At 33.9% G+C, this 23,648-nt stretch overlaps 1 protein-coding gene across 4 annotated transcripts in view; it reads right to left on the bottom strand.

Annotated features, from left to right (window-relative positions):
- Nucleotides 1–3,379: 3,379 nt before the first annotated feature.
- The window catches only part of LOC148939349 (proton-coupled zinc antiporter SLC30A2-like), a 99,321-nt gene continuing 79,052 nt past the window's right edge, over nt 3,380–23,648 (bottom strand). For all 4 annotated transcript variants that reach the window (XM_089107169.1, XM_089107170.1, XM_089107172.1 and 1 more), the window contains exons 7-10: nt 17,832–18,024; nt 15,284–15,389; nt 10,255–10,389; nt 3,380–7,343 (exon numbers count right to left, since the gene is read on the bottom strand). In XM_089107169.1, the coding sequence (XP_088963295.1) occupies nt 7,198–7,343; nt 10,255–10,389; nt 15,284–15,389; nt 17,832–18,024 (580 nt within the window). In that variant the 3' untranslated portion in view covers nt 3,380–7,197. The remainder of the gene's footprint in view (nt 7,344–10,254; nt 10,390–15,283; nt 15,390–17,831; nt 18,025–23,648) is intronic.

The following is a 23,648-nucleotide window of genomic DNA, read 5'->3' as shown; positions in this document are numbered from 1 at the left end:
TCAAGAGATCTCCTACCCCCCCCCCCCTGTGTACGGCCTTGTATATATTTAACCAGTAATATTACTTCCATGTATAATTTCCTGAATATGATTTAGAAAAAAGTGATTAGATTCCTAGAACATATTCAAAGCCCGTAATGAAGAATCATATATATTCGTATGTTTAGCCCTTAGTAGAGAGAGTCTTATTAATGCATTGAATGAATTAAGGGTCCGCTTCTCGTTATGGTTCGATATAAATAAAGACCTTATAATATATACATCTATGGACTTAAATATCTTGGCCTGCAAAATAGTATATGGTTTGTAAGCACCATTGGATGAACTCGCCAACTATTAGACAACGAAAGTAAAGCTTACACTGTACTGTAAAATATTAACAATTCATTAGTGAGGATTGTAAAATTATAATTATTATAATCAAATTTTACTAAATTAACCCTAAAAATGACAATTGTGTCATCTAGATGTAAATTTCCCCTAGGATGTAAGTTTCAACTAAACCCACCAAACTGTCCATAAGCTGTTGCTAGTATGCCGTTTTGACAACATACAGACGGCGTGTTATGATTTAGTTCACCCCCCCCCCAGAATTCCCTGAAAATTTCACCTTCATACCAATGGGCATGCATGGGCATAGATGTAATAGTAGTCACCGTAGTAGTAGTATTGCTAGCGGTAGTATTTTTAGTAATAGCACTTGTAATATTAGTGCTATTAATTTTAATCTTACAAGAAAATAAATAATTTCTGAGACTACATTGGCTAATCATTACAAGACGAAACAATTCGTAAAGAAGAGAGGCAAAAGGTCTTATCCTTGAATGGTATACCAGACAAATACATTAAAGTGATTTGTGCTATATACGCGAATAACACTGCTGCGGTTAAGGTGGGAAATGAGGTTAGTAGCTGTTTTCGTATTAGATCAGGCGTTAAGCAGGGTTTTGTTCTATTTCCATTTATATGGATCATTTTGATGGACTTTGCCTTTAGGAGCACAAGAAAGGCAATGGGAGAGCACGGAATCAAATGGGGAAGAATAACTTTCCTGGACTTGGATTATGCTGATGATTTAAGCATTTTAGATAAAAGTGTGAGCAGAATGAATGAAACTGTTAGAGGTTTTGCGAGTTAAGGGTTCTAGAATAGATTTGAAGAATAATGTTAAGAAGACTAGCGCTTAGGCTAGAAATAAGTTAAGTTGAAAAGGTGACTTTGGGTAACGAAAAGGTCAATCAAATGGATAGTTTCACTTATCTTGGTAGTATTATTAGTAGACGGTGGGTGCCATGAAGATGTTAAAAGTAGAATAACCAAAGCTCAGGGTGTTTTTTTTCACAGTTGAAATAAGTTTGGAAGAATAGGAAGATAAATCTGCGAGCCAAGATTTTAATATTGGAAGCTAAAGTGATGACAAGAGGTCAAATATAGTTATGAAGCATGGACAATCCAAAAAACAAAGGAGGATTTGCTAGACGTTTTCCAGAAAAATTACTTACGGACTGTTTTGGGTACACGACTGACTGACCATATTTCAAGCAGAAGGCTGTGCGAAAAGTGTGGTTTGATCCCACTTTCTAGGGCTATATTAAGAGAAAGGTTGAGATGGCAAGGGCACGTTCTGCGGATGAAGGATGACAGATTACCAAAGATTGTCCTTTTCGGCCAACTGTCAAGGGCTAAACGGAAAGCAGATCGTCCGCGGTCGGGGTGGGAGGATGTTATAAAGAAAAATTTAAGAGAAATGCGAACTTCATGCGAGGGTGTAAAGAAAGAGGCTTTGAATAGACTGAGATGGAGGAGGAGCGTGCGTAGCTGTGTTGGCCTCAGGTGGCTTAGTGTTGTGGTGAGTAGTAGTAGTAGTAGAGCAATCTCTGAAAATTAAAGAAAGGATTAAATTATATTAGAGATATGACCTCTAATATAGTTAGCTATCTAAATAGCCTTGAAGAAAGTCTGAAGGTGTATTATCCGTCAGTGAGTACATACAAATTTTAACTGATTTAGAAATCCTTTCGTAAATGTTTCTTAAGATATTCTGAAGCTTGAGTTTGTGAAGAAGCAGGATTTGGCATCGTTTTGAGTTATACAAGGACTTAAAATAAAACACTCAACCGCACCAATTGATGCATTCCAGATTCTACTACAAAGGGAATACCCTAAACTAGCTACAAGTGCTTCATCGGCTCTTTTTCATTTTTAACTCCTTACCTAAGTGAATTAGAGTTCTCAATCCTAAACGGCATCAAACAAGAATCGAGGGAGACTACGATCAACAGAAGAGATAAGAGGAGGTGATTGTTCAATATTTGACCGAATGTTAAGAAAACTGCAAAAAGCCCATATATTTCGTTAAATTAGCTTAGGAGCTGACCAAACAGATTTCAAAATACAAAAGTAACACATAAAGTGAGTGAATATTCGTTTTTTAATACCCTAACGTTTTTCATATTAACTTTATGAGGAGTGCTAACCAATTTTAATGTCTTCTGAGTCATATTGTTAGCATACAAATATTGGAAAAAAATTATTTTAAATTAAATTAGCAAGAAGGAGGATATGGGGGAAAACCCACATTGATGGTAATCACTCCATATTTCTTAACAATGTTTAGGACACTATGCCCAATCCTGCATCTTCATTCGCCTTCTCCATAAGCCAATTGAGGTCAATTCCGTTCACCATTTACTCCATACCCTGATAGGCTGGGGTAGGAGTGATTAAATCATGATTGGCAAACCAACCATTTCAATGTCATTTTCAGTGCCGACTTCGTCTAAAAGGCACAAGAAGGCATGACTTAAGCGAAACGGTTTTAACTTGGCTTAAGAAGAGATTCTTATTTCAATCAGCCGTTTTGGAGCTCTGGTACTTTTTGGTACTTGGAATTTGGCATTTTGTATATTTAGAGCCTTTGTTTTATATTTTTGTTTCAATGTCTAATAAAAGGACCTGTCCCTATTTGATACTCTTATCTATTCGGGACTTAGAATGAAAGCCAGCATTAAAAGTAGACAAAAAGCAGAAGAGATAGAAGGCTCAGCTCTAAGGGAAATATGGGAAATATGGAAAAATATTAGAATTTTGAAACTAAATAATTATTTATTTCTTTTGTTTGAATTGTCAGGTATAATGAATACATACGATCACCTTAAAGAAGATGAGGCTCTAATTTTTAATTAGCCCTCCTGTTTGCATGAGGAATTCAAATTGTTTGCTAAAGTAAATCTCCAGAAATTAAGTAAACTGAAATATTCGTCAAAGCCGTTACAAGTCTTGAGCCGTCAACTTTATGGAAAACTTTCTTCACTTTATAAATGCCGTGCAAAACTGGAAAAACACGATAAAATTTTTCGGAAAATATGCAACATAGCTCTTTATTGCAAGACAATTTTATTGCGAAACAACTTTATTGCGAAACAACAAAAGGCAAAACTCACAAACTACAATTGCAAAAACAAACCGACAATATAATTTACTCACAGCCTATACTCTATCAACATAGTTAAACAAAGTGAGATACTAGCACCGTTTCCAATCTGAGGAGATCGAAAGACTGATCTGATCTGAGGAACCCTGAGGAGATCCACATCCATATTATGGACAACGCGTAAGGGACAACGCATTGTCCATATTATGGACAACACATGGATCGGACAACGCATAAGGGAATGTTGTGAATAATAATTTAGAACCTGTCACGAACAATAAATAATGACAGCCAACATGATTTTCGTGTTACATACAACCTATTAACTTCAAATTGTATCCAACAGCTTTAACAGTAATCGAAACAAAATAAAACAATTCGTCAACCTGCTTTAGTAAAAGGAAACAACATTCTAGCACATAGACTTTTGAAGCCTTTTGTTGCAAAATAAGAAATCAAAAAGAATTTTCGGAGTTTGAACTTTCAGAAACGTTTCCTTCCACAATCTTCTATGGTTATAATCCTATATCCTAATGTGATGTGAATAATCCTTATGTGATGGCTTCAGTTATGTAGAGGATCAAAAGTTTCACAGAATTTCCATCCATACAAACAATAATACTTCGTTTCATCCAACCAAAATTCTTTAGTAGTAATATTAACAAGGATATTTCACCAAAACTAAAATATCATATTTACTAAAATATCATTATTGCAAGTCTTTAAATATCATTATCTTTTAAAGGTACTTAATAGAAAAAAAAATAAGGATCAAAGCAAAAATGAGATTCAGTTATTTGTTCTAATTACCTCAAAAACTAATCAAATAAAATTAGCATTAGTTGTTGTTGTTTTCTTTTTCAAGATAACGGGAAAAGGAAAAGACAAAGTACAAAGAGAATCATCCACGACATTAAAACTTCTATATTCACATTTTTAAAATCAAATGTTGCCTTAAATTTCGAGGAAATAAATAAAACTTAAAAGTTTTATTTATTATAATAAAACTTATTCCTGATTTGTCCAGCTTTACCTTAAATATTTGCTTCCTCTTTGCCGCAATAATATAAGCATTAAATTATTTACAAGGAGCTATTAATATTATCCTCTGAGATCACTTTTCAACTTATGAAGAGGGTTAATTTAATTATATTTGATTAACTGTTCAATTTTTTTATAGTATGTGTGTATATTCATTTTTTTTATGTTTCTTTTTTTTCTTTGTCACTAGATTCCTAGCCATCTACCGACGGAATCCTTTGAAATGAACCAAAGACACACTAATTTGATATTTATTTATCTGTGCGTGGTTTTGTGAAAATTTATCCTTTATCGTAAGACCATTTCAGTTGTAAAAGCTCCTACCAGGGACGTCAATTCAAAAATAAGTGGGGGGGGGGGGTAAAAATCCACCAAACTGACGCTCCTACCTGTTACTAGAATACATGAAACAAATTCCAAAAATTATACAGAGTGTTTCCAAGATAAATACACCCTGGCCTGATTTTTTTAAAATAACAACATGAAAAGCAAAAAATTAATATCTAGTTATTGTGGGGTATTTTTTGTTTAAGTCGGTAAAAAGATTTTAAATTGTAAGGCATTTTTGTAACACAGAGATTATTTTGTAAGGGTAAAATATTTATCAGGATTTGCTCCTAACTTTAGGCTTTGCAAGGCCTGTCCGAAAGAATTTATTTCGGGGAAGGAGGGCCTTCCTCTCTGAATAAGAGGGAGAAACTCACAAAACACTAAGATAACCTATGAACTACATGAAATAGGAAATATCGAAAATCAGAGATATATTTTGTTTTTGATGGTCCCGCGGCACTGAGGTCTTCCTTGTGCGAAGTTTCTTAATCTTGCTGGGTGTGGAAGGACAAAGATAAGTAATACTAGATACAGGTTCACTAAACAATTAAGACATGAAACACTCTAAATACATATACTATCCGAAAGTCTGTAGCAGAGTCTAAGAAATAGTATTAGATTCTCTAAACAAGAACGAGAAAAAAACATTTGTTTTGTTATTATTTAGTTAGAATTTGTGCATGAAACCTTAAGTACGAAATTTAGAATATACACCCATATAGCCTACAGTGCATTCACACGCACCGTAGAAACTAAACCGCACGTGTTTTAAAAAGATACATAAAAATTCATTGCTTTCAGACTATGAGAAACCTATGGGTCCAAACGGTAGGTTCTCAGTAATTCGACTGGTTTACAACTTCAGATATAAAGGGCTAGGCACATGTAGCTGATTTCGGGAACCAATTTCAGCAAGGATATGTTCCACGTCCAGTGATTCTAATTAATGATGCTAAGAGGTGGAAACTTAATGATGTTTTTCGGTGATTAATCATCATTAATTACGATTAGTTTACGATAACCATTAAATACGATTAATTACATGCCTAAAGCCCTAGTAAATTCCTTGTCTAGAACGTAATTAATGATGATTAATCACCGAAAAACATCACTAAGCCCCGCCTCTTAGCATCATTAATTAGAATCACTCGACGTGGAACATACCCTTGCTGAAATTGGTTCCCGAAATCAGCTACGTGTCCCTAGCCCTTAAACTATAATAACTTAATTCAAAGAAATTCAAGGCTAAAAAGGTTCTGAGGATAATCAAATCAACTTGAAACAGGTTTTTCAGGAGATTCTAGCTTCATTCCATGGCCTTAGCGGCATTTTTTCCTCTGAGTTCACTATTTGACTTACGAAGTAGGCTAGTTCAATTACATTTGATTACCTTTTCGTCATTTTCTTTCTTTTGTGTGTGCATTTTCTTTCTATCTCATTTTTGTTCTTTTTCTTCTTCTTTTCTGCCTTCCTGACAATAAAGCCATGTGGGGGCATATGGTAGCGAATTTGCTTTTATTGTTGAAATTTATCGCTGAATTAATTTTTGACAGATTAGCGCTGAGGAAGTTCAGAAGAGCAGCTTTTAGTGTCGCTTTTTGAAACAACCAGGTTTGGGTGTACCTAGTGATCTATTCATCAAGAAAATTTAAACAAATAAGAAAATTTCCCAATTGGGATGGATTAAGGTTGCGCAGCAATTAGACATAAACTTGGTATGCGCATTTGTGATTTATTTTTCTTCCTCAAAAGAAAGAAAAATACTGAACGCACACTTTTTCGAACAAATCTTGCCGAAATAGTTCCGAAAACTGGCTTGGAAAGTGACTTTCGGAACTGGCAACAATGACCATACGCACGGCAAGAAACGCTGGGAAAGGCAGATAATTTGAAAAGAAAAGAACTCGTTTTTTAGAAAAAAAAATCTAAGTCTGAGTGTTTTCCAAGAATCATAGGTACTTTAATCTGAAAAAAGTTTTGCTCGACTCACAGAAAAACTTAGAGAATTTACCAAAAACAAAAAAAAATGGCAAGGCACTTCAGTTCTTGTGCGTGTACAAAATACAGCTCGTTCCAAAACATAGCCAATCATAGAATTAATAGCTTAAACTGCGAAAAATTATTTGTACAATTCCGTTAAATGTATCAACATGCTAGAGATCAATAAAAAAACCTTCTACTTGCAAAAACCTCAAACAAAGAAAATTCTAATGAGAGAATTATGAAACTATTAGTAAGCCCGTATATAGGCAAAAAAGAATACGAAATCGAACGCCTAAAACGACAACTGACGATTTAGCTGAGTAAAACAAATCGTTGCAGTCTCCCACAGCCTCACAAAACCCCCTCTACTAAGAAAAAGATAAAAACAAACAAAAAACAGTGGGATAAATTCAAACAAGAGGATTACGACACTGTTGGCAATTGTCCATATGCGGGCGAAAGTGCTCAATTTGCAGAGCCATTTCGAAGAAGTCGAATTTAGAACGAACGAGTCGTGTTGCTTCACTTAGAATATCCTGAGAACTTGCATCCGGATCTGGAAATAAAGTCACTGTGAGAATGAATTATCTTTGATTTATATTAACGATCTTCCGCAAAGTTTGCAGGGGAATATTAGTCTTACTATTCTATTTGCAGACGACGCAGCTATATCTGTTAAAGCGTTATTCAACTACATTAATTGAAAATCCGATTGTAACTGTTACTTCAGTTAATTTGTGGTTTTTGGTAGTTCAAAACGCGCCACTCAATTGATTTCTTGTCAGGAGCTTCAGGTTAATGAGAATAAAATTTGTAGGGTTCAGTCATATCGTTATTTATGAGTTTTTCTTGATCCATTGTTATCTTTTCGTAATCACATTGATCATTTAAGGATTAAACTTGCTCAAAATATTGGGTCGATCTACCGTGTGAAAAATATTTTTCCCTTTTCCATACTAAAAATAATTTACCACTCTAAAATTGCTTCGTATTTAAATTACTGCTCAATTGTTTATCTTAATACCTTTTGGACGCATTTAAAACAATTATAGGTACTACAAAATAGGGCAGTAAGAATACTTGGAATTTTTTTACATCGAACATCGAAACTTGAAAATACATCTGAAACAAAAACGGTGTTCTTCTTCCTAAATTTGTCAGATTTAAAACGTATAAGTGATGTAAATATTTCCTTATGGCATTTTCAAATTCAAACTCCTAAGAATTATTTCTATAATAAATCTCTGCTGATTTTGCCCCCTCGTTCGGTTCGTCGGTCGGCGGGATTATACCGAATTCCTTTAGTGAGATGTGAAAGGTCAAGGTTTCAACTTAGGTACCTAATACCATTCATTGTGAAGAAATATAAGCTAAATGATAAAACTCAGATTGATCAATCCCAAAATCTCAGCTGTATTTAAAGAAGCAATTATTAAAGATCGTTTTTTGATGTTTGTTTATTTACCTTTAATGATGGAATTAAAAAAATTTATTATATTTTTCTTTATGTTTTGTTTTGTATCCACGGTGAGGAGGCCTCCCATCCCCCTCTTGCCCGGCATTTCTTTCCTGCCCAGAATTTCTTTTCTCCCTTCCTTTCTGCTATTTCTTGTTTTCTAAGTTTTTGTTGTTTGTTGTTTTTTTTGTTAATTAAGTTAATTTTGCTATTATTGTATTATTGACGAGATGTTTTTTTTGTGTATGTCCCATTATTTACTTACCCAACCGTACGAGCTCTGCTCTCTGTTGGGGGTTAATGTTTTTATATTTTTAAGTATATTGAATAAAATCAAAGTCAAGGACATTGCTTCTTACTTAAATTTAGGGTAAAATTTAGCTATTATTTTCATTTTCTACGTCTTTTCTTTTTCATCCTTTTAATGGTTATGAATGAATGAATGACCGAATGATCTTTATTCCCCCCTTTAAAGATACAACATCAAAAGTGGAGTAATGAAAAAAAAAGGAAAAGAATACAAGAAAAATACTAAAGCTATATATATATAAAAATACCATATATATATATATATATAAATACTGTATATATATATAAATACTATATATATAAAAATACTAAAAAAATAATACTATATACATAAAAATACTATATATATAAAAATATACTAAAGCTATATATATAAGCACTACTAAGGAAAAATGTCAAAGGGTGTTCATAACCAAACTAAGCCGAAACTTCTGAATTCTTTTTAATGGTTATATCAATTGGGCCAGTGTCTGCTATTTCTGTAATAACCGTAGCAAACACACGTAATGAAATCTTTCGATGCAACCACTGACAAATTTTCCGCTTATAAATATTTTTAAATTACACTTAAATTGCTTAATTCTTGGAAAACTTGTAACCTCGACATCTGCTAACCTGGTTAGCAGACTACGATAATCAGTTTCGTAACAAAAATCCCATTCGAATTTCGTTTACTTTCACCATAAGGTCAGGTTTCATCCCTATAGCGTAGAGTCATGATACATGCAATAAGATGCCAGAAACAGCTCGAAGGTACCACTCGTTTAACTTATTTAGAAAAAATTGTTATACATTTTTTTGCTTCTCTATTTTATTTTCTTATCTTTTGTCTTTTCCACTTGTTCGTGTAGGATTCATTGGATTCTTTTTAATCTATTTAACTTTTTTTTATCTATTCATTTATTTATTTATTTGATTTTTTTGGTGAATGATGATATAATCTATACAATCTTTTTTTCTCTTTCATTTAGTGCTTAAATGAACCGCATATCTTCCCCCTCTTTTGCATGTCTAGGTGCCTTTGGGGTTTTAGTACCATGTATTCATTGTATGCTAAAATCATTATCTTATGGTATTAAACAATTTGGAATAGAATTCTTGTCTACTCATATTTGTTTCAGTTGCCAAGTCATATTTGTTTTGTTGCCAAGAATTTGTATATGAAATTGTGATGGCAGACCCCTGACAGGATCATTGATTTATATCATTGATTATGTTGGATCCTGACAATGATTTATAACATTAAAAATTATTTTTTATGACATTGATTTTATTGAATTAGATTTTGGCAAGATTTTGCAGCGATTTTCAGCTTAAACATTTTTTGGAGGACTATAATTTTTTTATAGCAATAGGCTCTGAAAACTCTTATGAAAAACTTCATGGTGAAAAGAGTTGCAAAATATTTAAAGGATTTAGTCAAAAACCTTTCCTGATTTTAACTGCAGCTATAAAACAAAAATTATTGGGAAAGTTATAGGATTAAAATATAAGTTGGCCAACCCCATGGAAAAATCCCCAACGCTTTTTAGCGATTCCTTTGCCTTTAGGAGCTTAAACTTCAAAATTTGACAAAAAGCTATTGATTTTGGTAATATTCATTATCATCAGACAATAAAAGCACTAATCATGCTGAATCAATTAAAACTAATTTAAAGCATCTTTTATAGAATATTTAAATGTAGAATCTACTGATACTTACCTACAGCAAGATGAGCTGACAAAGCACACTTATCCAAGCTTAGTGCCCATATTCGAAGATTGTGAACTTGTTGAACTCCTTTTATCTGCTTAAAAGTCTTCATAACCTCGTTGAAATCTATCCCTTTTGGCATGCCTAAAACCAGTATTCACTATGTATCATTTTACAAGGAAGAGACAAAGAAGACTGCAAAGAAAAGTTCCAGTCTCCAAGCACAAATGACAAATGTTCAGAAAAGTAGCTCAAGCTCTGTAGTATGGACAAGACTCAATTTTGAACGACTCAATTGGGTCAGAGTGTAGAAGGGCACAAATAGGAAAAATCTTGATTATACGGTGAAATCCTCGAAACTCTGTATTTATACTTGATTTGTTTTTAAACATCACAATTTCTCTGGCATGAGAATTGATCAGTCCTTGGGTTACTTTATAGCCTTGTATTGGCTTTCAAATAAGGAGGAATCTCAAAATTGTCTGCTTTAATCATCAAAATTAACATTGGGAGGCAAAATTAAATCTAGATTTTAGATTTTAGAGGCAACATTTTTTTTTAAATCTAGGGGGGCAATTTTGTTGATTTTTCCAAAATTTTCAACGAAGATAGAGAAAGCATTTTTCAAGGAAAATATGAAAAATAAATATTTTTCAAAATCTAGGAGGGTTCAAAAGAATTTACGGAGAGTGGCATACACTCCTCTTTCAATTAACGCCACTGCCATAGAACAAACAGTTCTGACAAAGTCAAGTAGGACTAGACTTTCTAAGTATCTACTAAGTAGATCTTTCTAAGCAGGTCAAGTGAGTATTTTTAAGCAATGTAAATCACATTGCCAATTTTATAAACGGACAAACGTAATTAAGACACCACTAAAATACAACATTATTCAACCACTAACCACCACCCAATGAACCGCCAACCCAAAAAATGATTATGTGTACCTAATGCACTCTTTTTTTATGAGATTCATCACTTATCGAATAACACCCAACACTGAGTGAATCATATAGCAATAAAACTAGCCAAAAATTACAGCAGCCGAAGAAAGGAAATATACCATGGACATGGAGCCCTTCTGTATTGAACATAACAGACATTGTTGTCAAATAAAGATGGTAGATTTTAGGGAGCCATAGCTTACAGATAAACATAACAAGAATTAGTGGCAACAAAATACTGCAACTTTCCTTTACTTATGTTACTTCTGTTACTTATATTTACCTAGATCGCTTTCCATAGCCACAATTTTGATCTTAGCGACAGTAGCCTGTTTTGTATTTCTGTTTTCTTCGAGTATTAGGTGCCTGAACTATAGGAGGGAGATTTTGACCTCAATACTCGGTGAGCTGTGAACACCTGCTACAAAAGGACGGGGATTGTTTTATCAGAATGCGGGCAGCTTATAGAGACTCGAGTACTACAAAATACTTCTTTTTAACAATCTACGCATGAAAGATCTTAAGCCGAACTGGCCAGCCATGACAAAAATCAACAGAGAATGAAAAAAAAGCAAAAAAACAACAAACGAGACTGCGGGCAGAAGTTCTCTCCACTGGCCGCAGTCTCGTTTGTTGTTGTTGTTTTTTTTTTCATTGAGTTTTTTTCTCTCTGTTGGTTTTTTTTTAATAATCTTCATCTATTGTTACAATCCAATTCTATTTTATCTTGATCCTAAACCCTCCTTTTCTTTAAAGAATGATTTTAAACTTGTTGCATTAATTCTAACACCTTGCTTTTAGCTACATATTAAAACTGAGTCATCATACAGTAGTTTATTTTGAAGATGAAAGATTTTTATGTTGCTTTAAGGTGCAAATTGATATATTTCAAGGTTAGTTGTACTATCCATGCTCGATTTTTATATAAACTTCCGTCTTGTTTTTCCCCGAATTTTGGAGACTTAACTCTGATTTTAAGAACTGGGAAATGAAGCATTGTTCGCTAGCAAATGATTGGAAAACGTATCATTAGAGTATTGTAGTTACCGAACAATGTACTACTGCAACATTAGAGGTCAGTGTGACTACTAATCTTAAGTGCGAAAAAAAATAACTATGGAAAATAAATATGTCAAGTTTATAAATCTTTAGAGTAACTATTGGTTTCAAATTACATGATTCTTTAGTATCTACCAAAAAATATCCAAAAATGTATGCAATCCTCGGAATAACCTAGAACAGGCAAGGTCATGACTCATGATCAGCAGATACGATTATAAAACATAGTATGAATACACAATATACATCAACCTGAATTCAACACACAATCAACATTATTTAGCTGGTAAAAAAAAGTTCTGAATTCTAATAGGCTATGTGGCTACATTATTCTAGCGTTAATGAATATTTCAATATGATAAGACAAGATTATACAAAAATAACATTCATATAACAATGTGTTCTTAAATGACTAAAATACTACTAAAAAGGAATAATAAAGTAACAAATAAAATACAGCAATCTATTTAAAAAAAAACATGAGATAAAAAATACCACAAAATTTAATTCAAATCCTTGTCCTTATTGCAACCATTTTGTCAAAATACCTCCTACCAATCAAATAAACATAGGCAAAACACTATTTCTGGAGGAAGCCATTCAACATCCCGGAATAGCAGAACCTCTGACCCCCAAGAAGGGTTATGTGATGCATTACGAACACTGATGGGATAATTTAGGTGTAAATAAATATCAATGAACATCTAGGCCGATGAATGACTGGGAGGGTTCAAAATGTACAATCTTTGAGAAACACTACCTCTCCGGGATAGATTTTCTTCTCCTCTATCAAATTTACCTCACTTAATTCACACATAATTTACTATCCTGAATACACTGTCCACCCACTGCCTGCTTTTATATAATTTCATCTTTTATCAGATTTTCTTCTCCTCTATCAATTACCCTCACTTAGTCCACACATAATTTACTATCCCGAATAAACTGTCCACCAACTGCCTGCTTTTATTTAATTTCATCTTTTTTATGTTTTTCTTCTCCTCTATCAATTTCCCTCACTTAGTTCATACATAATTTACCATCCTGAATACTTCCACCCACTGCCTGCTTTTATTTAATTTCTTCTTTTATCTGTTTTTCTTCTCCTCTATAAATTTCACTCACTTTAGCAATACATTATTTAACATCCTTAAGACACTGTCCTCAATCATACTTATTTTATATAATTAAATCTTTTATATTTTTTTCTTCTCTCTCTAATTCCAACTCAAAGTTAACTCAATCTAAAATATAACGAAGAAACTTTAAAACAACATAGTGCTGTTATATAATTTCATATTTTTTCTGTTTTTCTTATCATCTATAAATTTCCCTCACTTAATTCATACATAATTTACCATCCTGAATACACTGTCCACCAACTGCCTGCTTTTATTTAATTTCATCTTTTATCGGTTTTTCTTCTCCTCTATCAATTTACCTCACTTATTTCACACATAATTTACCATCCTGAATAAACTGTCCACCCACTGCCTACTTTTATTTAATTTCATCTTTTATCTGTTTTTCTTCTCCTCTATAAATTAACCTCACTTAATTCACACATTCTTTAATATCATGAATACACTGTCAACACACAGCCTGCTGTTATTTAATTACATCTTTTATATGTTTTTATTATCATCTATAAATTACCATCACTAAGTTAACACATAATTTACTATCCTGAATACACTGTCCACCCACTGCATGCTTTTATTTAATTTCATCTTTTATCTGTTTTTCTTCTCCTCTATCAATTTCCCTCACTTAATTCACACATAATTTACCATCCTGAATACACTGTCCACCCACTGCCTGCTTTTATTTAATTTCATCTTTTATCGGTTTTTTTTCTCCTCTATAAATTTACCTCACTTAATTCATACATAATTTACTATCCTGAATAAACTGTCCACCCACTTACTTCTATTATTTTATTTCATATTTTTTCCTTTTTTATTCTCCTCTCTAACTTTACCTCACTTAATTAACAAATAATTTAACATCCTGAATAAACTGTCAACCAACTGCATACTTTTATTTAATTTCTTCTTTTATAGGTTTTTCTCTCTCTATAAATTTCCCTCACTTAGTTCACACATAATTTACTATCCTGAATACACTGTCCACCCACTGCCTGCTTTTATTTAATTTCATCTTTTATCTGTTTTTCTTCTCCTCTATCAATTTACCTCACTTAGTTCATACATAATTTAATATCCTGAATAAACTGTCCACCCACTGCCTGCTTTTATTTAATTTCAACTTTTATCTGTTTTTTTCCCACCAGATGGTCAGTACCAATGATGTATTTCGCTTTTCGTTTTTATGCTGTTTATTTATGGGCTGTGCTATGCAAAAACAGCTTTCCGTGTGTTTATGTGCTTCTGAACAAGCCGTTCTACATGCTCACTAGATTTTAAAGATTTTCCAGATACAAATATTCAAAAAAAGAAGCAAGCTTTTTGTAGGTTCTGAAAAATCCTGGGAAAAACCTGCGATGTGTATTGAATTCAGTAGAGGGTAATCAGCTTATTCTAACTTGCAGAAGACAAAAAATTATTCTGATGGATTCTTCAACCAAAAACCAAAGGCCATTATCAAAGAAGCCTGTGAGAAAGTGTTTAATTCGTCTTCATTATTCCCGTTTAATTAGGTAGTCTCATTAAGGAACAGCTGATTATTTGAGTGCAACTTGTTTTAAGAAATAACAAAGTGCACTATCGGTTTCGAGTAAGATCCGACGTGCAAAAGGGTTGTACAAAGTGAACAAAGTGTACTATTAGTTTTGAGTAAGGCCCAGCATGCAATGGGTTGTCTCCTTGCTTCTTTCATTTGGATAACAATTGGCTATTGAAACAATTGGTTATTTGGTAGAGTTGGTTATTTGAAGGCGATTAATTTTGTGCAATAGCAAAGTGCATTATTAGTTTCATGTAATGCCTGGCATGCAAAGGGTTGTGGCCTTGCTCCTTTAATTTTGATCATTCTGATGATTACACAAAATAACAAAATAAAAAAGGATCAAATACCTTCCATCAAAACTTGAAGCACATCTCGCATTACTGTAACAGTGGTAAGCAAAACAAGAAACGAAAATATGAAAGTGCAAATAGGATCAACGAGAACCCAAGTTGGCTGAAAAAAAAGAAAAAAATAACAATAAGCATAGCGAAACACAAAACGAAAAATGCTATAAAAAAGAAAGCATATTAAAATAAAGAGATAAAAAAAGAAACGAGAATACAAAGGTGATTATAATAACTGATGGGAAAAAATACGGAATACCCATGGCAGCATGATAGTTAAACGAATCCTGAAAAAAAAAATCTAGGAAATCCCTCTTTGAGTTTCTGTGTGACCTCAAAAAGGGTTTATTTGACGTCGAACCTCTTTAGGGTTTCGAGATAACGAATTAACGAAAGCTAATAAACATGAAGGGAAGAGTTGGGGAGTGTAAAGTTTTGCCTGCCACCACTATACTTGAAAGAACGAGCCACGATAAGAAACCAAATACAAATATTAAAATATTACGGCTACAGAAAGATTTTACGTCATGCAATGTGGTCAAAATTCGCTTCTTCCACAAGCTAGGGTAGGTTGACAGTACTGTGAACCGAAAATTATTTCTTTAACGTTCTAGAGCCTCAGATCAAAAATCAGGCGTTTCGATTTAGTTCATTAGAAAATTTCATATGAGGACAACTTTTAAAAAAAGTGGTAATGTTGACCCTTGCACATTACCGGAATATCTGGAAAAGACAACTATTTGAAACACAGACGAAAAAATGACGCAATCTTTTCGTCCTTTTTTACTTACATGATTACTTTTCCGGTATGTTCTGCTTTTTGACCAAAAAAGGTTACCGTGCTAAACCTTCACAAATTTTCTAACCCACAAACCCCCCTACATCACATTACTTTGTTTTTTTCAATTTCTTACAAGTCATATTTACCTCCTTTAACTAAATTTACTAGATCAAAAATGAAAAACCAGTAAGAATTGTGCTTTCTTGCTTCACGTTTTTATTATTTAATTGTTGTTTTCTCTTTTTTCAGAAATTTTTTGTTACCTAAAAACTTTCTTTCCCACTAAAATATAAAATACCAATAGTCATTCAAATTACCGAATTTCCTTGCTCTCTGAGAACTGGAACGAACAATAACAACGACTTTTACACAAAAAAACGAGGTTGAAATTTCAAGGATAGGTCATTGAGGAAGTATAGCCAAATCTACCCTAAACAGGGAGTAATTTTAACTATATCAGGGTTTCTTTGCAACTGTTAATAGTCCCCCTGAAACTACAAGCGGTCACTTGCCCGCCTGAGAGTCCAAACAAATTCAGTCCCCCGTTTAGCATACAAGTCCAGCGGACATTGTCCGTCATGAGTCAATCGAAAATCATCCCAACCATCCATCCCTTAGTTCTATGACTATCTACCGTAGTTCTGCCCTAGTATGGATGAATGGATGATAGAATATCTATCAACGAGCGAAATGACGTCATTTTTATATAATTCTAAAAAATGGCGATGTCAGATTTGCGTCTCACTCAGACCATCTGTCTTGGCTTTTTCTCCGGTTAGCCATGGCTTGATGGCAACTTGATTTTAATTCAAAAGTCAATATTCAATTTTACTGTCTGTCATGGAAATAATATAATTATTTAAACTGTACTCAGTTCTTTTAAGTAAGAACACTATGGGGATTTGATAAGATTGAGAATTAACACCATCTACCGTTTCCTAGTAGAATTCTAAAGCTAAATACAGTTTTTACTTTATGCTGTACCACCAGTAAGATTTCTTAGCTCCTTGATCACAAATATGAGGCTAATATTGAAGGGTAAAAATCCAAAATCCACATAAAATAAGTATACATTTCACAAATAATTTATGACTTAAAAATTGCTAATTACGAATGTTTGACGGTAGTAGTTGAACACCTGAGGCTAAGATACCAATAAACAAGTCAAACATACAAGCACAAATTTTTGAATTTTTCACAGCTGGTTCATCAGATCAGAATGGTCATGGAAAATATAATCATTTGGAGGCATACATTCTACCCCAATAAAAGCCCCGACGAGGAAAGGGTGGTGTAAGACATGGCCTAATCCTGGCCAGCTGTTGCAGTGGCAAATCCAATCTATTTTCATCCCTGGCAGATCACCACAGTCCAGAAACAAGAATTGGACGGCAATGTGATATTTTCTGTATACTATTCCTTTCCAGAGACAAGGTAGTAGATACAAGAGTCTCCTCTGGTGTAATCACTGTGTCAGGGGGTCCCAGCCTTTTTCCAGGATCCAGGAACGTACACTATTTAATCTAATTATTACCACCTCAGACAACCTTTAGAACACACTAGAATTTTTTTCTGAAATCCTGCATTCTAAATGTATCATATTAATTTAATTGAACAGTATTCCTTCCTAAAATTACATCCAAAAAATTAATTTTGCATCCTTAAATATACTTTTAATGTCTCTCCTTTCTTCCCCCCTCCCTTTTTTGAGCCCCTTCTCTAAGCTAGAATGTAGCAAAAAGACTGATAGAAATATAGATTCTTGGTTACCTGGAAGTAAAGGATCAACGACGCAATGAAAACACCAACACTCTGGATCAAATCGCCAAGGACGTGAATAAATGCTGCTGTGACAATAATATTTTCAGACTTTCCATTGTGTGCATGGGCCTCAAGTAGAGGAGACGTGTCGTCTACCGCACCAGTATGAGAGTGGCCATGTTGATGGAGAGTTAGACCCATTCTGAAACACAGCAGATTCTTAAAAATTAATGACAGTCATCTGAAGCAAATAAAAAATTTTAAAGCACTTTTAGATTAAAATCGACCTAAAAGACAAAAGTTGTTCAATAGTGATTTTTTTTTCTATATTCACGGCACGAGGTACTTAAAGGTATCTGATATTTCATTTTTGGTACTGGTGTCAGCCTTTTTAATCTTCCGACTTTTTTTCTGTGTTTTTTTTTTACTTTTTCATGTGATTTAGTTTTGAAATTATTCCAATTATTTTATCCAGGGGGTTTGTTTGTGTCTCTCAGCTTCGCGCATTTTCACGGGTTCTTTTTCTTTTTACTTCCTATAGCAGCAAATACGCATTAGCGAAAGTTTTCACTGTAATATCTGAATTTTCCCAGATTTCTTCACTAGCTCATAATTTTTTTATTTTAATCAGCATCAAATCAGTAATCAGAACTAATTTATAATTGATAAAGTCATTAGTATCCTAACAATAATATTATATTGAAAACTTTTCACCCACACACGAAAATTCCAACTAATAAATTTCTTACTCAGTAAGAATTAATATTACTCAACCATGCAGAAAACAAACAAGATCATGTAATGATGACATTTGAAATACAGGGAACTGCAAAACAATAAAAAAAAAAAAAAAAAAAAAAACAAATATAAAAATTACATAAAAAAACTATTTCAGCTGTTTATCTAATAGGTGTCCTCGGGAAAACAAGAAAGTAGAATAAGCATAAAATTTAGCTTGCAGTGCAAAAACGAGAAAACTAAAAATAAAACCAACAATAAAAGAGTCCCAACGTCATCACTTTACGCAAACTCAGCTAAGATTAACAAAAATGGTAATTCATACCGACAAAATATTATCGAAGCAAGTTTTTTATGCTATGGAGAAATATGCCTCTGGTTTTGAGTTTTAATTTTGAAATATTTTTAGAATATCTCAATATCTTAATACCTTAAATTTTTACAATATTTTTTTTTAATTTAGCATCCTATTGAAGCCTCGATTATGCATTTTTGTCATCATAATTCAATGACTAAATGCATAGGACCCTGCCACATTTTTCAGAAGGACCCAGAATTTTGAAAACAGACGGGAAAAAAAAATCTTCAGAGTTTGCTTTTTCTATGCACAATTTCCAGAGCTTTTATGCTATTTTTGCTTTTTGGCAATTAGCCATGAATATCTTTTAGATACAGAATCACTGTAATCGGTAATTGGTTACTAAGTTAAACCATTTAAATCAAATTTGTGCATAATCACCGATCACTCTGATCTGTTACTGGTTTTGCTTCATATATTGTTAAATCATTTTTAATCAAATTTATGTATAATGCATTAAATGCGTATTCTCTTAAGTCTGTACATAAAAACTTATTGTTACATATTTTACATTTAATTTTAATGGCTTCTCGAACAATGTGTTTAATGCCTAGATCATTACTAATGACAGCAGTGCCTTCAAAAACTATTGAATGACTATGGTTTGATTTAGTATTGATCTAATAATAAACTAAGCATTGAAAGAATGTCCAAGTAACAATTGAAATTAAGTGTAAAATAAATAATAATTTCTCTATAAATACAGACTTAGGAGTACACACTAGTCAACAACACACTTGATGTGTTGTACGCAAATACACTTGTATTTTTATTACTGGATTTTAATACCCAATTTGTCAAACAGTTCGTGGTAACGAACTGTAAGTAAGGAGCGACCCGGCTCAATGGTAACCGAAACTCTAAAAAACGGGATTTTGATACCAATAGATACATCAAAAAAATCAGATTTTAATTCTGATTTCAAATATATAAGTTTCATTAAGTTTAAGCTTACCCATCAAAAGTTACGCGCCTGAGAAAATTTGGTTGATTTTCGAAAAAATGGGGAAAGACCCCCTAAAAGTTATAGAACCTTAATGAAAATAACACCATAACATGCACCGTATCAGAGAACCCTACTGTTGTGGTTTAAAGCTCCTTTCTACAAAAATGTGTCCTTTTGCATTTTTCGCCATAATAAATATCGCGGATGCGTGTTTATTTGTTTTTTTTTTTTTGTTTTTTTTTTTTCCCAGAGGTGATAGTTTCGAGTCAGTGGTCCTAGAATTTCGTGAGAGGGCTCTTTTGAACGGCAATTAAAAGTCATAGTACCCTTTTCAAGTGACCAAAAGAAGTAGAGGGCAGCTAGGCCCCCTCCCACCCTCAATTTTTTCCACAAAGTCACCGGATCAAAATTGAGTTAGACATTTTGTTCAGCATGGTCGAAAATATGATAAAAATGTCTTTTAGAATGACTTGATCCCCCAAAGTCCCCAGGGGGAGGGCTGAAAGTTATGAACTTTACTCAATGTTAACATATAGTATTGGTTATTGGGAAGTATACAGACTTTTTCAGAGGAGATTTTTTCTGGTGGGTGGGGGAAGGAGAGGGTCGGGGGCTATATGGAAGGATCTTTCCATGAAGGAAGTGTTCATGGGGGACGGGACAGTGCTATGAAGGGGGCGCTGGATTTTCCAGCATTATTAAAGAAAAAGATCAGAAATTAAATTAAAAAAAACAAGTTTTTCAACTGATTGTGATTAAGAGGTCATTTTTAAAGAACTGGAAAAAAAATTCGAACTATAGTTTAAAGAGCAGGGTATTGACTAGGGGGCCAACCCCCTAATATACGTGTTAAAATTTTATGAATATAGAAGTTCGTTACGTAAGTTAATTCTAAGTTACGTATATTTATTACTAATAAAAACGTTCGTAAATAAAATTAAACAAGTTTCGAGAAAGCCATTTAACCAAATATAATATGCAAATTTTGTTTTGATTATTCATGTACAGTGAGCCAATATAAAAACCTGCATTAATTCAAAAACGTTCAAAAATTAAATAAAAAAAAAACAAGTTTTTCTAACTGAAAGTAAAGAACAACGTTAAAACTTAAAACTAACATAAATTATCCCGTATCTGAAAGGGGCTGTCCCCTCCTCAACGCCTCGCTCTTTACGCTAAAGTTTGACTTTCTTACAACTCTATTTTTCTAAACAATAAAAAAACTTTAGCGTAAAGAGCGAGGCGTTGAGGAGGGGACAGCCCCCTTCATATACGGAATAATTTCTGTTCGTTTTAAGTTTTAATGTCGCTCCTTACTTTCAGTTTAAAAAATTTGTTTTTTTTTTATTTAATTGCAAATAGAGATGGATGGTATTCTAGCTTAGGGTGATTTAGTATACGAAAGAAAAATAGCAACGGTAACAAACAGATGCAATTTTAAATATACAATAATCTACAATATGGTTGTTGATAATAAATGGTCAATATGTTATGGACCATACTGGGTCCATAGTTAAAACATATCTTAGATTCAAAACCGAATTATTAGCTTAAATATTCAGATATGGCTTAAATGATAGCTTAGGTTGTTGATGTAGATGCTAGATGCAGATATTAGATAAAGATGCAGATATTAGCAAAAATATTAAGATCAATGAGCCGAGTTACAAGTTGCTTTTGCAAGACAAAATTAAACTAAAACAATAGAGGAAGACAATCAAGTTTCAATTTGTGCGCTGTGGGATAGGGAAATTTCATTGGGAAAAATTACAAATGCGTATTCTAAAAATACACACAGTAATCCTTATAATTTGCAATTTGGTTATTAATATTTATTGCTCCCGAATTTGGACTAAAAAATACGGAATTTGATCATGAAATGGTCCATAAGTTAACACACCACTTGGTTCAGGGTATGGCTATGCTTATTACTACTACTACTAACAACTCACCGCAGCACCAAGCCGCCTGAGGCCTCGCACGCTCTTACGCACGCTCGCTTCTTCACCTCAATCTATTCACAGCCTCCCCTTTACACCCTCCCAGGAGGTTTCCATTTCCCTTAAATCTTTCTTTATGACTTCCTTCCAACCCAATGGCGGACGATCTGCTTTACGTTTAGCCCTTGACGGTTGGCCGAAAAAGACACTCTTCGGCAATCTGTCACCCTTCATCCGCAGAACATACCCTAGCCATCTCAACCTTTAAAGCTGAACTTATTGAACATGTCATCAGAGGCAACGCTATAACGTTGCCTATAGTAAAGGCCATACGGCTCCATTGTTATATTTTTTTCCCCCAGAGGCACTTCATATGGAAGGGGTCATCGTATAAACTTCAAAGGGGGCTCATTCGATTGGAAATCGAGAGTTCTAGTGCTATTTTTAAGGGTCAAAGTAATTGGAAGGCAACTAACACCCCTTCCACGCCCACCGTTCCCCAAACACATCCAATCAAAATTTTAAAAGCCATTTTGTTCTACGTAGTCAATTTCCAGATAAAACTTTATATTTTTGAGGAAGACACTCCCCCACAGCCCTCAGGGCATGGGTTGTAAGTTATGCCCTGGGGGCATATAAGGTTTTTATAGAAAACTTTGTCGTAGAAACTTCAAAAAAGACTCATTCAATTGGAAATTCAAAGGGCTACTGCCCTTTTTAATAGTCAAAATGGATTGGAGGGCAACTACCCCCCTCTCACGCCCACCTTTTCCCCAAACACATTAGATCGAAATTTTGAGATACCCGTTTTGTTCAACGTAGTTGAAAATTCGGGAAATTGGGACTTTGATGATGACAAACCCCCCAGAGTCTTCAGGGCAAGGGTTAAAAGTTATGCCCTGGGCCCATATATGGTTCTTATGGAAGTGATGCTCGTATAAACTTCAGAGAGGGCTCATTCCACTGAAAATTGACATTTCTACTTCACTTTTTTAAGAGTCAAAAGATATCGGAGGGTAACCAGCCCCCCCACGCCTTTTTTCCCCAATGCATCCGATAAAAATTTCTAGATAGCTATTTTGTTAAAAATAGCTCAAAGATCATATAACAAAAACTCTGGTGTCAACACAACCCACTGGCGCCCGGGGGCAGGGGTTGTAAATTATACCCTGGGGGCATATATGGTTTTTATGGAAGAGATGCTAGTATAAACTTCAAAGAGGGCACATTTGATTGGAAATTGAAAGTTCTAGTTCACTTTTTAAGAGTCAAAAGAGATTGGAGCGCACTTAGCCCCCCCCCCTCTACGCCCTTTTTTCCTCAAACCCATCTGATAAGAACTTTGAGATAGCCATTTTTTTGCAAATAGTTCAAAGACCATATAACAAAAACTCCGGGGCGGACACATCCCCCCAGGGCCCGGTGCCAGGCGTTGTAAGTTATGCCCTGGGGGAATATATGGTTCTTATGGAAGGGATGCTCGTAAAACTTCAGAGAGGGCTCATTTGATTGGAAATTGAAAGTTCTAGTTCAGTTTTTGAAGGTAAAAAAAAATTGGAGGGAAACTAGCCCCCCCCCCCCCCACGCCCCCTTTCCCCCAAATACATCCGATAAAATTTTTGAGATAGCCATTAAGTTAAAAGTTGTTCAAAATTCAGATAGCAAAAACTCAGGTGTTGACACAACCCCCCAGGGCCCGGGGGCAGGCATTTTAATTTATGCCCTTGGAGCATATATGGTTCTTATGAAAGGGAAGCTCGTATAAATTTCAGAGAGGGTTCATTTGATTAGAAATTGAAAGTTCGAGCTCACTTTTTAATAGTCAAAAGAGATCCGAGGGCAAC

The sequence above is a fragment of the Artemia sp. Qi Xiang Cuo genome, chromosome 21, assembly GCF_049724085.1.
Source record: "Artemia sp. Qi Xiang Cuo chromosome 21, ASM4972408v1, whole genome shotgun sequence".
In the NCBI taxonomy this organism is placed as follows: domain Eukaryota; kingdom Metazoa; phylum Arthropoda; class Branchiopoda; order Anostraca; family Artemiidae; genus Artemia; species Artemia sp. Qi Xiang Cuo.
This window is presented reverse-complemented; position numbering and strand designations above follow the sequence as displayed.